Genomic DNA, 15,307 nt, shown 5'->3' with positions numbered 1-15,307 from the left:
AAACTGTAATCTACATGTTGTAGCTCACACACATTATAGCCGATGTTTCCACTTTCTTTACACATTTGTATCCTTAAAATCATGCTCAACTATTTACCTTTATCAATGAAAGTCTGAAGGGTACATTATCTCTTGTAAAGTGTGACACACTTATAAGAAACAAAATCAAAACCCATTTTTAAGCAATTTTTACTTCATCAAGGCATGACAACATGAATATAACAGTTAATTACAGCAGGAATATACAGTCCATCTATCACCAAACAAATAAACATCTGCAAAAACACACAAATAAGGAAATACTAGAGGATGAAATGTGATGGTGAGTCACTTAAGACACAAATCAAGTCTAAATATGATACAAATAGACAACAAGCATGATGGTAAGAACTGAATTGTATTTTCAACGTGGAAACAAACAAATAATAAAGTGGCCTTTAAAAAAAATAACAGCACGCAGAATCTCTGATATGTATACAGAAATACAAAGCAAATATCTGCCAAACATCGTCCCTCTGAACCTTGGAGTTTATGGATGACTGCATGGGTTTCTGGGTGATGGTCTTAGTTTTTGAACATGTCACACAACAGTTTCTCCATGGGAGTGTTTCCGATGGTCCTGTGGAAGAACAGCAGCTCTATCCGCTCCGAATTCACAAAACGCAGAGAGGGAAGAAGAAGAAGCAGCTTTCCAAACCTTAAAAAACAAACACAAACAACAAAAATCAATAAATAAACTTCAGCATGCAACAGAATATAGTATTGCATTATTTCAAGTCTTCATGCTGACCATTAAAATGACACTACATTTGAACATTGTTAAATATTAATATTAAAACTGTGTTAATAACTGTTATAGCTAAATATAGCTGGGACAAATATGTTTCAATGGACAGGCCTGATAAATATTTATTCAGGCTATGCGAGGCTTGCCTATCACTATGTTGTTGTTTTATTATTGTTTCAATTTGAACAGGTCAAGTCAAAGTTAGCACAGTCAAATCCTCGTTTTTGTGAGTCTCGAGTCTACAGCTCGGCTGTCTGAGCCTATTTTTTGGATAGATGGCGCATTTTTATTAATTTAAATAACTGGCCAATTAAAAACATAATATTGAGTCAAATCACTCCCAGAAGCTACAGTGATGTGAGAAAAAGTTTCAGTGATCTGAAACAGGGCCCCCAAGTTTCAGTAATTAATGAGATTTAACAGTGTAAAAGTATTTAAAAGGGGAATTCATATTAATTAAGTATTCATGTAGCACTGAGGTGATGATTTTTTAAAACAGGGTGTTACCTGGCTGGTTGACTGGGGTAGTGTGAGCGGATGTGTTGTCCCAGCATCACTTGAGATTGATCCTGCAGGTTCTCCACCTGTTCTGGATCTTTCAAACCACGAGTCTCTGTGGAGAAGAGGAAACACAAATGTGAGTCACACAAAGTTAGACAAATACACATAATTACACTCATTCATGCTGACAGCTGAATAATTTATATCTAAAGGGTTAGTTTAAGAAGTGTCACTAGCCATTATGTTAAATCTATGAAATCTTATCTCCATGTTTAACAAAATTGGATGTCTCATATCTCATTTTCCAACATATAAATATCTGCCAGAGGTGTGAGAAAAGCCACATATGTTATTCAAATGAGCCTGCTTCAATTCTCCAATACAAATTTAAATTTTGTCTGATTCTAAGAATTTGGCACTTTTTAGCAGCCATTACGGGGTGAAATATTGATTATGCTCTGCATTCAGAAGTGTAAATTGGATTAAAAGTAATTTGTAAATTTGTAAAGAAAAGACAATGATCAGTTTCAAGTCAATAGTGTCCTCAGCAAATAGCATGACAACCTGAATATGTGGTGGGTTTAAGGTTATGCTTTATATATTTAAATTGATTTTATGCGGTAGGTTCAAGGTTCAAGTACTTCTTCCTTCTCCTGGCTGCAAGACAAATTTCCTTTTTTTGGATAACAAAGTTAAAGCTCAATGTCAAAAAGATAATAAAATATTAAAATATTTGTGCAAAGCTGACATTTTGGGTATCAGCTCAGGGTGGCGCTAGAGGAAAGCTTATGGAGAGTCCAAACGGTAACAGGTTCCTCTTCTGAGGAGAATGAATGCGCTCAGTTTTTCGTATTTCTTGTGTACAAGTGAAAATTGATAAACAGTCCTGATTAACAGTGGAGCAAAGGGAATCACCATCTGGGAACCAAACTTTAGATTTATTAATGAAAACTGAAAGACTCCTTTAGGCCCTTACAATCTTATTAGTGCAGGGTAACACTGAACAGAAGTCAAAACAACTTGTTGATTTGTTTTATTTTATTATTTATTATCCTGTTGGCCTCACCTGGCTTGAAAAGCACGATGGCCTTGAGACAGGCGAACTCAGTGGGGTCAACCGCGAGGGCCTTGAAGCGGCTGAAGACCTCCTGCAGGAGGCGCAGGTCCAGGCTGGTGTAACTGGTTTTTCCCTGCATGCCGGGGCAGAGGTCTGGCAGAGAGAGCAGCGGGCAGCTCTCCAGTGGCAGAGACCACTGGATGGCACAGAGCAGGAAGAGTTCGCTCCACGCCTCCTCCAGCAGGATCACCTGGTGGGACACGAACAAGACTCGTGAAATGCATGATTTGTTTTTGGCTTCACTGATTAGCCAAAGTAGTTACGGAAGGGTTATATGGAAGACCATTGCTGCAAAAAAAATAACTTGTTGATATGCTTTTATATATGGTTGTATGATTTAATGTGATCACCAAAGTTAAAACTATGAGATATCACAAGTTTATATTTTGATCATTTTTGAATTTTACTCATAACCAGTGTTGATATCATCAATGAAAACTACGATGAAAAATTAAAAGTAACCTTTGAAAATAAGAACAAATAAATAAAAAAATAAATGATAATGTGAAAGACTGACAAATAGACAAATGAGCTATTGTAAATCTTTTAACTCAAACTAGCAAAAATGAAATGACTATAATTTAAATAAAACCAACAAAGATTTTTGTCAAAATGCTAAAACTAAAACTAAATCAGTCAATTTTCTTTTCCTACTTGCTACTACTCCTCACTAATGTTTCTAGTATTTTCTTTCTATTTTGTTCTCTGAAGAACATTGTATCAAGTCTGGCTTTTTACTTGCAAAATTAAAATAAAAGCTAAGAGTAAAAATGTAACATAAGCACCAGTGTAGTAATTCAAATACTTTATATATATACTATATAAATGTATAAGACTACATGTGGAAGTCAAGTCTCACCTGGTCTCTGAAGGGCAGGTTGGAAAACACGGGCAGGTTCTTGGCCCACTTCACTGACATGAAGAGCAGCCTCGCCGAGGTCTCGTATACATTTTCGGAGCTGGACGGGTACAGAGCCATGTGGTACTCCGAGGATGCTCGCTCCGGCTCGTTGCTGGTCACGTCGATGTTCTCGTCAACTGAAACAGAGAGACGACGTCAGAACTGTGGGTGCAGGGAAGGATGAACTTTAGTTTTTTTTGTATTCAGCATTAGGCTTGATTCTGGTTCTGGTTTGGAATAGTTTGGTCTGGTTAGGAATTTCTCTCTGTCTATCCCTGACATTGCTAATCATGCTTCCATACATGTGATGTTGTTATCACAGGTCTTAATCAGTACTTGATTTCATATTTTGGTTGTTGTAACAATCATCATCTATTATATGATGATTGTTTTGGACCAGATTTTAGTGTATTTATCAGAATTCTCAGATACACTAATCACAATAAAATCTACTTTAAAACACAATAGGCCTACATACAAGTAAAACCAACTTTCTCTCCCTCTTTTCTGAATGATCCCTTCCTGCTTCCTTTGTCCCAGTACATCCAGTTTCAACCACAAATATTTACAGATATATGGAGAAAAAATGCTCTCGAAATGCTGTTTTTATTAACCTTCAACACAGGTTTGGACTTAAAAACTGTTGTGTTTGATACTTGGTAAAATTGCATAATAAAATGAAAGCCACTCTTTTGTATAATCTGATCTGAGTGTAATTTCCAGCCAGCAATCTTGCTTCTACAATACCAAATCCTCCTCACCGTCCTCGGGCTCCAGCTTGGCGCAGGTCTCGGCCGTCATGAGGCTGGCCATGAAGCGGTGGTTGTTTGGGGGACTGGCGCAGCGCTGGGGGGCGACAGAGGAGGTGATGGACATGGAGGAGGTGATGTGGGGCCACGTGATGACAGAGCCGTTAGAGGAAGAGGAAGAGGAGGAAGACGATGATGACGAAGAGGAGGTGGGCTCTCGTGTTGTGGCCAGGTGCTCCTTGTCTGGGTCCACGTCAATGGAGTCCAGACGGACCTGAGCTGTGCTGCGGGGCTGCCGCTCGTTCTGCACTGCTGCAGTGAGGAAAAAGACAGGACGGGAAAGGAAAAGAGAAAAAAAGGAGAACGTGATGTGAGTAGAGAGGGGAACAAACAAGTTCAGACCAACTGTCATCTGAGGAAATAATCATGATCTCACAAGTTTTGATTTGAATCTCTTGACAGTGTCAGTGAATGGATCTAGCGTGATGTTTGCATGTTAAAAATATTTCCACACACTTACCGTCCTTATTCATGCCTGCCTGCAGGCACTTCTTCAGCCGACACGCCTGGCACTGGTTGCGATGAGCTTTATCCACTGGACACATGCCTGTACCGGCCTGGCACCTGTTACACCAAAGCCAACACTTTAAAGGGAGAGTCCACTCAAATCTAACAGAAATACTACATACTGTATGTATGTAATAATCACAAAAACACAAATTCATTGTGTAATTTATCTGAAATTCATACACATTTATATGAAAATAAAAGCCATCTGTTACTATCTGCATTATATGGACTCAACTGAGCAGTGTCTGATCATTCGATTTTGTTTTAACAAAATTTGTACTATTGCTGTGGAAAAACATGGCCATCATTTCTTGTGCAATATATTCAAAATGAGCTTAGTTTTGGTGGCTATAACTTAATTTAATGGCTGTGAGAACGTGTGGGATAAAATCCTGAACACTTTGAATTGGCCTTCATTTCCCAAAATGCACCTCACATACTAAACTGGTTTTAATGAGAAGGGGGCATTGTTAATCTTGATATCTAAAGTTAATACATGACAAACTCAAAAGCTGAAACACAGTTGTTCTGCAGCATTCTCTTGCCTGTAAATGAGCCTCCTCCTCACGCTGCGTTTGAAGAAGCCGCTGCATCCGTTGCAGGCGTAGATGCCGTAGTGTTTCCCGCTGCTGGTGTCTCCGCACACTTTGCAGACCAGAGCTGGGCTCAGAGCTTTGCCTGGGGCTGGACTCTTGGCTGTGTGTCAAACACAGGACAGGTTGGTTGGTTTCCATTCATGTAGTCTGGTATTGTTTCATACGTGTGCCTGCCATCTGCAGCTCAGTCAGCTCAGTCTGCATGTAACTCAACAGTCTGACAGAACACAGCCATTTAGGTCTGAAAATCTCATTCAGTGGATGATTATCTAATTAAAACAATAAATGGCTGGAAGCAGATTAACAACTAACACAAACCGTGCAGGGATACTGATATTAATCCAAATAAACCCATTAATTATACATAAATTCAGATAGCGTTGCTTACAGTTCCATGATACATATTTATTTTGGCCTTGTTCTACTTATATTAACTACGTTCATATTAAAGAAATGCGTGCTTGGAGCTATCAACTCTTGAAAAATGGATTTATGTGCATATTCATGATCTTTTAGTTTTACTTCATGCTTGTGTGGTGCTAAAGAAACACATTTTGAGCTAAATATTTGAACAGACAAAAGGCACAAAGCATTTCTGTCAACTGGGAAATCAAACCTAAGAATCTCAAACAGAAACATATAATTTAAAAATCACGCCCCCTCCCCATGACTTCAGGCCAAGTTTCCATCCCATCTTTCAAGGTTTCGGGGCACATGTTGCTCCCGATGGACACGTGAAACTCTTACCGCCTCTGCTGTCGTCTGTTCCACCGCTCCCAGAAGACTCAGTGGGGGAAGAGGACGACATCATGGGGATCTTCGACAGGTGATCCTCCATCTTTTTTTGTATTAAAAATGTCTCTAAGAACTTTGTTGCAAACTATTAGTCCTCTTCTCTGGAGTTTGAAATGTTCAAGATAAAATATCCAGGATCAACACACACAAAAGTTCAAGTTCCTTTTGGTTTTGTTGCCGCGAAAACTCTTGTGAGGGATAGAAATGTGTAGCTGTCAGGCCTCCAGTGGACCCTGGTGGGCAGATGGTAGGTTGAGTCCCCTGCAGAGCCTCTACTGTGTTGCAGCCTCTGGTGTGGAGATGCAAATGGGCTGAGGTCCTGCCATGAGCTGGAGATCACACTTGTTGCACGTCAATAGGTTGCGTGTCCTCCCTCTGGCCGTCGGGGTCTGTCACTGTCAGTGGGTGCTCCTCAGTGGCAGCTCCTCAAAAGGGAGCCCAGGGGGTGGAGGGGGAGGATTAGCCCCACGCGCTGTGTAAGCAGCATGCTTATTTGTCATCCTCTTAATCTTTACTGTTCATTTACTGGATCAATCAGTCACATAGCCAGAACATTGGTGCCGCCCAGACTCAGATCTTCATCGTGTCTACACACAAAAACAACAGAAAAACCGCAACAGCGACGACTCCTAAAACTCCAGCTCTGTCGTGGAAGAGTTGTAACTTTAGACCAGTTCCCATCCAGCTCTGTCTCCTCGTGTCTCCTCTGTCCACGAGGGCATCCATCAGTCAACACTCCTCTTTGGTATCTGCATTTAAAGGGATGATTACATGAGGCACACATTATTATATTTACCAGCCTCCTCAATTTGTATTTCCCCTCCTTTCGCTCCTTTTTTTGCCTCCGAATTCCAGCTCCATTTCCCCCTGCTGTATATTTGATCTGTGTGATTGCTTCCCATTCATAATGACCCCCAGTGTTTGCTGAGAAGCTGCCTATTAACTCTCATTTCGCTCTTTTTCTGGCAAACTAGAGATCATCCGCTTCCCTCTGGCTTCCAGGAGAAAAAGGTCACAGAGGGAATAACAGAATTTTGAATGGCTGATGTTTTAGCTGGCACTAATTTAGCTCATTCATGAAGGTTGCCCATTTATTATTAAGAAGCTAGAATCATCAGACATGTGGCATTTACATAGGCAGCATTTTTTAGCTGCAGCTAAGAGGGGACTTGAGAACCAGAGCTGCCAAGAACCAGCGCACAAAATTCAGGGAGAGAATATGAAAAATGCTGCCTCGTAATCGTATATGAAAAGCACTGTGCATTGTGCACTGCTGGGCTTCTGTAAATAACATCATAGAGTACGGTCTAGATCTGCTCTTTTATGAAAAGCGCTGTGAGATAACTGTTGTTGTGATTTGGCGCTGTATAAATAAAATTGAACAGAATTTAATTGAATTATTTGCTATAGTTAAGAAAGGCCTCAAAACAAAGACAAACGAACCATTAAAAATTCTCAAAGCAGGTGTCAAACAACGCTTCTGTTGTTGATGACTGTATGATCACCCTCTAATGGTTTAACGTTCATGCAACTTTCTGCTCATTTTCATCATTTGTTTCTTCGCACAGTTGAGTGGTTCATGTGAATGATCTTAATCTGACGAGGACGCGAGCTGCCGTGTTTCCGGCATGTGTGTTCTAGCATCTGTACTGACTCTTTGTTGTTTGTTGTTTGTTTGCTATTTGTTCTGAGCTTGTAATGCGTATTAATAACTGTGCTCATGACTCTGATCTGGACATATGAACACTTTAAAGCTGTATTCATTCAGTCTTCACAGAGGAATAAGTTAGAACCACAACATCTAACACATTATATCGCCTTATAAAGCTGCATCCAGCAGACACACAGTCCAATATTCACTCTTTTTTTAGGTCTGCTTTTTTGGCTCCACCACTCATGAGTAAAATGTCTGCCCTTTTGCTGCTAAATGTTCCAATTTTCTCACCAGCTAGTCTCTCACTTTGTCTGTCTTTGTCTGTCTGCTGTTTTGTGCTGGGCAGGTAGAATACAGTAGGAGCGTGTTTGCTGAAAGCAGCTGCCTGTTGCAGATGAGAAAATCAAAACAATGAGCTGAAAGAGACTAAAAAGCTGATGGGATTGGTACAGTTGATGATTAGTCTCTCTGGGTTTGAGCAGGGCCAGTCTTTTGTTTGGGTTTTAACAACATGAGGGTGAGTTTATATTCTACAATTACTCACAAAAAACAGCATTTAGACAATTGTGCTCACATAAATTAATACAACAAATGTCAATTAGATAATTTAAATATTAAGATATCCATCCATCGTCAACCGCTTATCCTGCGTACAGGGTTGCGGGGGGGCTGGAGCCAATCCCAGCTGACATCGGGTGCAAGGTGGAGTACACCCTGGACAGGTCGCCGGTCCATCGCAGGGCCACACATAGACAATCAACCACTCACGCTCACACCTAAGGACAATTTAGGGTAACCAATCAACCTAGCCTGCATGTCTTTGGATGGTGGGAGGAAGCCGGAGCACCCGGAGAGAACCCACGCAGACACGGGGAGAACATGCAAACTCACAGAAAGGCCGGGGCAACCGGCGTTTGAACCCACGACCTTCTTGCTGTGAGGCAACAGTGCTAACCACCGCACCACCGTGCCGCCCATACTAAGATATTTTAGGGCTTTTTCTATTATTTCCTTTAGGGGTGGGGTTTGAACTCATGACCTCAGTATTTCCTAAATCCTTGCTAAATCCTGACTATGAGCAACATTTTACACAAAGTCATTTTTCCAGAGGAAAAACGCAAAGTTGACTCATTTATGTTGAACAGTTGGTTATTTTGTATTAATCTGTAAACGGGAAAAACATTTAAAACAACTGTTTTCAACCGTTTCATCGCAGCTAAACTCTAAGTAGGAAATTTGCTTGGAGAGCAAAACGAATGTCCATGTCAGCGAGTTTCAGCTCCACAATAACAAGGCCCTCCCATAATGGGAAAAACAAAGTGGAAAGCAGTTAAGTAGATTAGAGTTTGACCACATTTTGTCTGCCTGGGCACCAGTCGCCACCAACCAAAGATAGAGAGGGGGGACGACACAATTAGCTCAAAAGATTAAAAGAGCAGTGAAGATACACTCCTTGTGGAAATCTTTAGCCATATGGTGGCTACTCTCTTCACCCTCGGCCACCACACTTGACCTTTGTAAGATTTACCAGTTAATTAGTGCTCTGAGATCAGTGTTCTGCAGGCTTTCTGCATGGATTCACCTAATCACACACTGATTACTGATGTGGATTTCTGAAAGGAACCCATCAGGTACATTTCCATCAACATACAAAAAAAAGTTGTTACACTTGGCTGAAATGAAAAGGTTTGAATAATGGAAAAGAGAAGATGAGCAGTTACAGATTTTTGGAATACACTTTGACGTTGTGGTGGCTGCTCCTGCTGTAGATAATGTCATGCTGCAGCTCAGGCCTCCACTGCGCTAACCTAACTTCAGTTTCTGGTCGTCTGTGCTTTCAGTTGGTTTGATGATTACATGATGTGTCCTTTAAAAAGAGACCTCACTGCTGTCACACAAGCTTTGATGAAGGCCTCATTTGTCAGCCTGTCAAAAAAAAGATCAACACATGAAGTGAATCTTTTGCCGTTTTGACCTCCGGAGTTGCTGTCTTTTTTTTTCCTGACATAGGAAACATAGGAAACACCATGATGTATCACAGTTACTGGTGCTCACTTTATAATGTAATCGTGTCGCATTCTCTTGAATATATTCACATTAGGTAGTTTACATTTAAATTTACATTTACTCATTTGGCAGACGCTTTTATCTACAAATCAACAAAGCATCCACACAGCACGAGATCTACAACCGACAATACATCAGCAATACATACTAGTAAGAGCTAATAGCTTGATGGCATCAGTGGGGTAAATATATAGGGAAAGAAGTAAGAGTTAACAAAAAAAGTCAATACAAGAGAATTGTAAAGGGATAGAAGAAGCAGAGCACAGGAAGTGCATGTTAGAGGTCAGGAGTTAGAGGTGTTATTAGATAAAAGTGTTCTCAGAAGAGATAAGTTTTCAAGAGAAGTTAGAGAGGGACGCCCCTGCTCTGATGCCGTGTGGTAGCTCGTTCCACCATCGTGGTGTTACAGGTGAGAACAAAGCCAGACCAGACAGCGGGCACTGAGATTGCTTTGTGTGTAGGGATGGCAGAGCCAGGCAGCATTCGTTGGAGGAGCGCAGTGGCTGAGAAGAAACGTAAGCTTATATTATGGCGTTTAGGTAGATGGGTGGAGACCCAGAAGTCACTCTGTTTGCATAGGTAGTTCATGGAAACATTCACTCAATCACATTTTAATTTACAGACATTTTCTTTACAGATCTTTTTTGTATATACCCATACACTTACATTAAGATGTTTTATGTTTTTGTATTGATATTTGATCTGACATTGTGTCCGTTTTCATAACCAAGTCCTGAGGAAACACTATTTAATTTAACTGTATTTGTTATATTTTAAACTTTTATCTGATTTATTTTGATTCAATGTATAAAATAAATCACCAGAGAGTAGTCTATTGTTCTCTTTTACTCTCTGATGATTACATATGACAGGAGTTATACTAATAGCAGTGTGCAGTGCCACCAGACTGTCTATAATTGAGACCTTAAGAAAAGCCTCAAAAACGGCATTTGGACCAATCCATGATTTAGACCAAAACCAACTAACCAACGAGTACCCGACTCATCTCTTCTTCATGTATTATGCAGCTTTAATTTACTTATAATGCATTGGTGCTGCCTTTTAATATCTTATGAGCACCTCATGAGTGATAGCATTATAGCTTTATTATTTATTGAAATCATATGTATTAGTCTCTCAAATAACTCGAATAATGTCAGTGCAAACAGGGTCCATGTAAACGGCTGCCTAATGGCTTCAGGGATCCAGGGTTAACCTCAGTTATAATTACAAAATAATAATGATTAAAAGGAGGATGTGTGTTTATCTGTGCTTATTTCTGTCCTTGTGCTGCTCCAACACCTGCATGTCGCCTCTGGAGATCAATAAAAGTTTATTTTATCATTATAAATACCTAATAATATTGTTGACAAAAACAAATAAGCCATGCCTTCCTACCTTTTCCCCCAAATTTCACTGATATATTTTAACACTTCTTGCTAATATCATGCTTTATACATATTACTAAATATTGTTTTTTCTTTCTTCAGCATAGAAACATAAAGGCGAAACAACTAGACCCTCATATTCCGATTACACAGTAGATCTTTCAAAGAAACAAACAAACTGCATTTGTTTGTCATTGTTGAGGACTTGGAAAAAGGTGACACCTGCCGTAGGAGTGTGACTGTGTTGAGCTGCAGATCAGATCTGCTCTCTAAGTTTAGAAGATAACTCTGTCGAAGAGATGACCGGCTGCAGCCTGCTGGCCGGGCCAATCGCAGCATTATGACGGTTTACGAAATAATAAGCTGCGGTACACAGTGACACCATCAAGTTTTAGGTGAAGACTTGCTTACACGAGCAGTCCACAGCTTATGCCATGACAAATAGATTAGCATGGGAGCAGCCTTATATTAGGGTTCAAAGAATGATTAGAGGAGTCGTGTTATGTAATGACATTAATGAGTCTCTGCTATGCATCATATCAGTCTTTGAAAACACATCTAATGAGACAAACATCCATCAACATCTGATGAAGCTGCAGCCTCTGTATGTTTGTATATCACCTGATTGTCTCACTCCAAAGTCCCAGATTTTTACCATCAAGACATTGTACAGTAAAAAGTCACATTTAATAGTACAGTACAAGTTTGATCAGGCCAAAAAACAACAGTGTGTTGTGATAAGGCACTTGAATAAAGTTCAATCTTGATAATTTGACAAATTGTTTCTGTTAAACTAAAATATTTGCTGGTGAAAGCTTCAAAAACACTAACAATTGTTTTTATTGCTTTTTTATTTTAGCTATAGAATTATTTTGGGGGGGTTTTGTGAACAAGGTTGTGATCGCGAATTATCAATAGTGAAAATAATTTTTTATTTCTAGTCCTGCAGGGAATGAAAACCCATTATTATTTGGTTTAACAAAACAACTTTGCTCTAATTTATTAGAACATACAAGATTATTTCATTAGATAGTTATTTTAAACTCATTATTTTATCTATTAAAATTGCACATTTCTTAATAGATCAGTTTTTTCTTGATCATCATTTTCCTTTTTGACGATGTATTTTTATAGATAATCAAAAGTAAAGAACAGTTTCTGTTTCAGTTTATCGGAAAAATTCAAATAGTTCACTTCACATAGTTTTCATTGTACAGCGACTGTAAGTACTGTATAAGCAGGACTATAGGTTTTCTCAGTTGATTTAATGTTCAACTGAACATAAATTAAAGTATTTAATAAATCTTGTTTCTGTTGTCAGATGACCGAACAACCACAAACAAGTGATTTGATCTAAACCAAACCTGTCGGCCATGTTTGTGTAGAACCATCTTTTCTCACATGTGTTGTTCACACATTACTTTATAACATTGTTACATCACCACCCTAACACTCAGTAACCTCACCAGCCTGAGCAGTTCACACATATGAAAGAGGATAAAAGAATACACACACACACACACACGGGGATCATGAAGGAAACTCAAGGAGAGGGTGTAGATGGGGAGGGGGGGGGGGGCTGCTAAATCTGATCTGGCCAGTGCTGACTACGGCAGTGTGGCTCCGTCCTCACATCAGCCCTGTATCACTGTGCGTGAGTGTGTGTGTGTTATATAACAGTGTGATAAAGCTGCCTTTGGGATCTGACTGTGGCTGCTGAGCCTCTTACCTGTGTGTCAGGTGTGTCAGGTGGAAAGATCTTCATCTTCCACATCCCTCATCTCTGTCGATGTTGCGATGAACTCACAGTAGTCTGTCAGCGCAGAGAGATTTTTAAGGGCTAATGTTGCCTGTACTGCTGTTTGTTGTTATGTTCTGTTTTAATCAGTAAAGTAAATATATATTTATATCTTTGATCAGTGGCAGTCAGTCACTCCATTTGAGAACTCTCAGCCAGATTACTGTTAAATTTCCTGTTCATTTTCAAGATCCCCAGAAATTCACGACCCCCTGATCATTCCTTTAGCACAATCATTGGGTCATGGGCTAAATTCTCTTCAGTCCTGCTGGCGTGTTATTTCAGTATAAGCTGCAAGTTATATGAGTATAAGCATGGCCTTGAAAATAGTAGCTCTGCCAAAAGATCAACCAAAAGCTATTAAATTGATAGCTATTAACTATTAAACAGACAATGTGTTGAAATGATGTTATTACAGGACACAGTGATAGAAAGAAAACAATGGTACACATCAAAATTGTTTTATGGTTTTGATGACATCCCTTTAACAATACTGGTTTTAATTGTCTATTTATTTCACTCTTTGTCATGCATAAAGATTTTACTGTTTGACTACGATTGTTACCATTTGTCTGTAGTGTAGTCATGATCTGTCATTGGTTCCTTACATACTAATTTAAACCAGTTTGAAATAGTAGTAAAGTATTGAATCATCCCACGCACGGTCCAGGGCCTCTGTCCAACTCTGAAATATTCAGGGGGCCTTACAGATGTACTGGAGGTCCTGCAGTCTGTGTGCAAACTGTTGGCAGTAGTCTGGCCGTCTGTGTGTCCAGCTCTCTCTGTCCTGACCTAGATCTCTGACAGTAAACAGCTGCTTCCTAAAGCGACGTCGTGCTGCCATCAGCAGAACGGCCCAGAGAGATAAATGTCAGATTGGACCTCGGCTGAGCCTCTTGATGCAGCTCAGGGCCCCGCGGTTTGTTTAGGAGATCCACAGACACTTAGCGGCCAACTGCTGCTGCTGTTGTTGGCATTGTTTTGTTTTGTTTTAATTAACACTGTTTGCATTCAAGGCATACAATAGACACTGCCTAAAGCGGAGGTCTTGTGTCTGCTTCAGTGTGCACCATAACAAAACAAAACAAAAACACTTCAGCTATGCAATTACTGTAGGTAAAATCTAAGATGATTACCAAGTGGTCCTTAAAACCATGTCCTCTGTAATAATATTGTTTTCCATATATGGCAATACATGATAATGTATAAACATATATATTCATATAAACTTCCAATACTATGGCTGTTGCAGTACTTCCTTTATTAAGAGGTTCTGTAAACAGTACTTATTTATATATAGCACTTTCTACCTTAACTGACAAAGACTGCCCATCAGGAGCAACTTAGTTTTTAGTGTCTTGTGGACAAAAGGAGTTAGGGATCTTTCAGCCAAACCACAGATTAGTGGGCAACCCGCTCTATCTCCTGAGTCGCAGCCGTCCAAATTAAGCATTTTCTGATCTGACACATATGAAGGTGAAGATTTGGTTAGGTTTAGGCCCCGAAACGACTTTGTTGGGCTGACACAGTTACAAAATTAGGAATGGAATATGTCATGTTTCCTCCATACTGGATGGATGCAGTACCTTTCCCTTGGTTAGGTCTAAGGAAAGATCCAATCGTTTTGTAATCTGACGCTACTATCAGCAGGGTGACATCATTTGTCAGCTCCTTCCAAAACCGTTACAAATCACTGTCAAAAATAAAATCACTTTTATGATGTGACAACACTGTGTTTTGATTAGATTTGGGGAAAGATGAGCTTATAAGACACCAAAAATCTTATCAACCAGATCCAGAATGCTCTGTTCTCAAACAAACGACATAAGTCAGAAAATAAAGAAAACACATTTTCTGAATCAGATTGTCATGCTTTCATGTCTACAACAAAATGCACAAACATATACTTTACTGAAGAAATCAGGATGAATACGAATTAAATAATCCATTCTGTCTTCTTTTCCAGGCTTTGAGGCAAAGACGTCAAAACACCACAACTGAACAGGCATTTGAATATTTTGTTCATCTGTGCACGAGAATATTTCAGTGTTTTGTTGAGCAATTTCATGGAAAACATAGTATGTAAAATAAAAAAGAAAATGGGACTCATCCATCCATCCATCCATCGTCAACCCCTTATCCTGCGTACAGGGTTGCGGGGGGGCTGGAGCCAATCCCAGCTGACATTGGACGAAAGGCAGGGTACACCCTGGACAGGTCACCAGTCCATCGCAGGGCAATACAGTTCAACGGTGAATAACTTTAAGATATGAAAAATCCTTTTGATTGTCAACTGTTGTCAAAGAGAAGGACTATAAAATCCAGATACCAGGTATTACTGCTCCTTGTAATTTACCATGTGTAACAGATTTTTTTAAAGGGTT

The 15,307-nt window shown here is 39.7% G+C and overlaps 1 protein-coding gene and 1 long non-coding RNA gene across 2 annotated transcripts; one reads left to right on the top strand and one right to left on the bottom strand.

Moving 5' to 3' along the window:
• Positions 1-232: 232 nt before the first annotated feature.
• Positions 233-6,059, bottom strand: LOC123958986 (photoreceptor-specific nuclear receptor-like). Its single transcript, XM_046032806.1, has 8 exons — positions 5,969-6,059; positions 5,171-5,321; positions 4,576-4,679; positions 4,068-4,367; positions 3,265-3,443; positions 2,355-2,595; positions 1,295-1,400; positions 233-697 (listed from the first exon to the last, which is right to left on the bottom strand). The coding sequence occupies exons 1-8, from the start codon at positions 6,057-6,059 to the stop codon at positions 565-567; spliced, it is 1,305 nt and encodes a 434-aa protein (XP_045888762.1). The 3' UTR covers positions 233-564.
• LOC123958988 lies at positions 4,215-4,845 on the top strand. Its single transcript, XR_006822193.1, has 2 exons — positions 4,215-4,425; positions 4,601-4,845. It is a non-coding gene; the product is annotated as an uncharacterized LOC123958988 (long non-coding RNA).
• Positions 6,060-15,307: the final 9,248 nt, after the last annotated feature.

This window comes from Micropterus dolomieu, linkage group LG20 (genome assembly GCF_021292245.1).
Source record: "Micropterus dolomieu isolate WLL.071019.BEF.003 ecotype Adirondacks linkage group LG20, ASM2129224v1, whole genome shotgun sequence".
NCBI lineage: Eukaryota > Metazoa > Chordata > Actinopteri > Centrarchiformes > Centrarchidae > Micropterus > Micropterus dolomieu.
Note: the sequence above shows the minus strand (reverse complement) of the source record. Positions and strands in the feature narration are given on the sequence as shown.

Bases quoted from the DNA above. Each gene is read 5' to 3' on its own strand.
- LOC123958986 (XM_046032806.1), bottom strand. From the start codon at position 6,059: ATGGAGGATCACCTGTCGAAGATCCCCATGATGTCGTCCTCTTCCCCC. The intron at 5,322-5,968 runs GTAAGAGTTTCA...TTTGACACACAG, and splicing joins AACAGACGACAGCAGAGGCG to CCAAGAGTCCAGCCCCAGGC. The intron at 4,368-4,575 runs GTAAGTGTGTGG...TCCTCACTGCAG, and splicing joins GGCAGGCATGAATAAGGACG to CAGTGCAGAACGAGCGGCAG.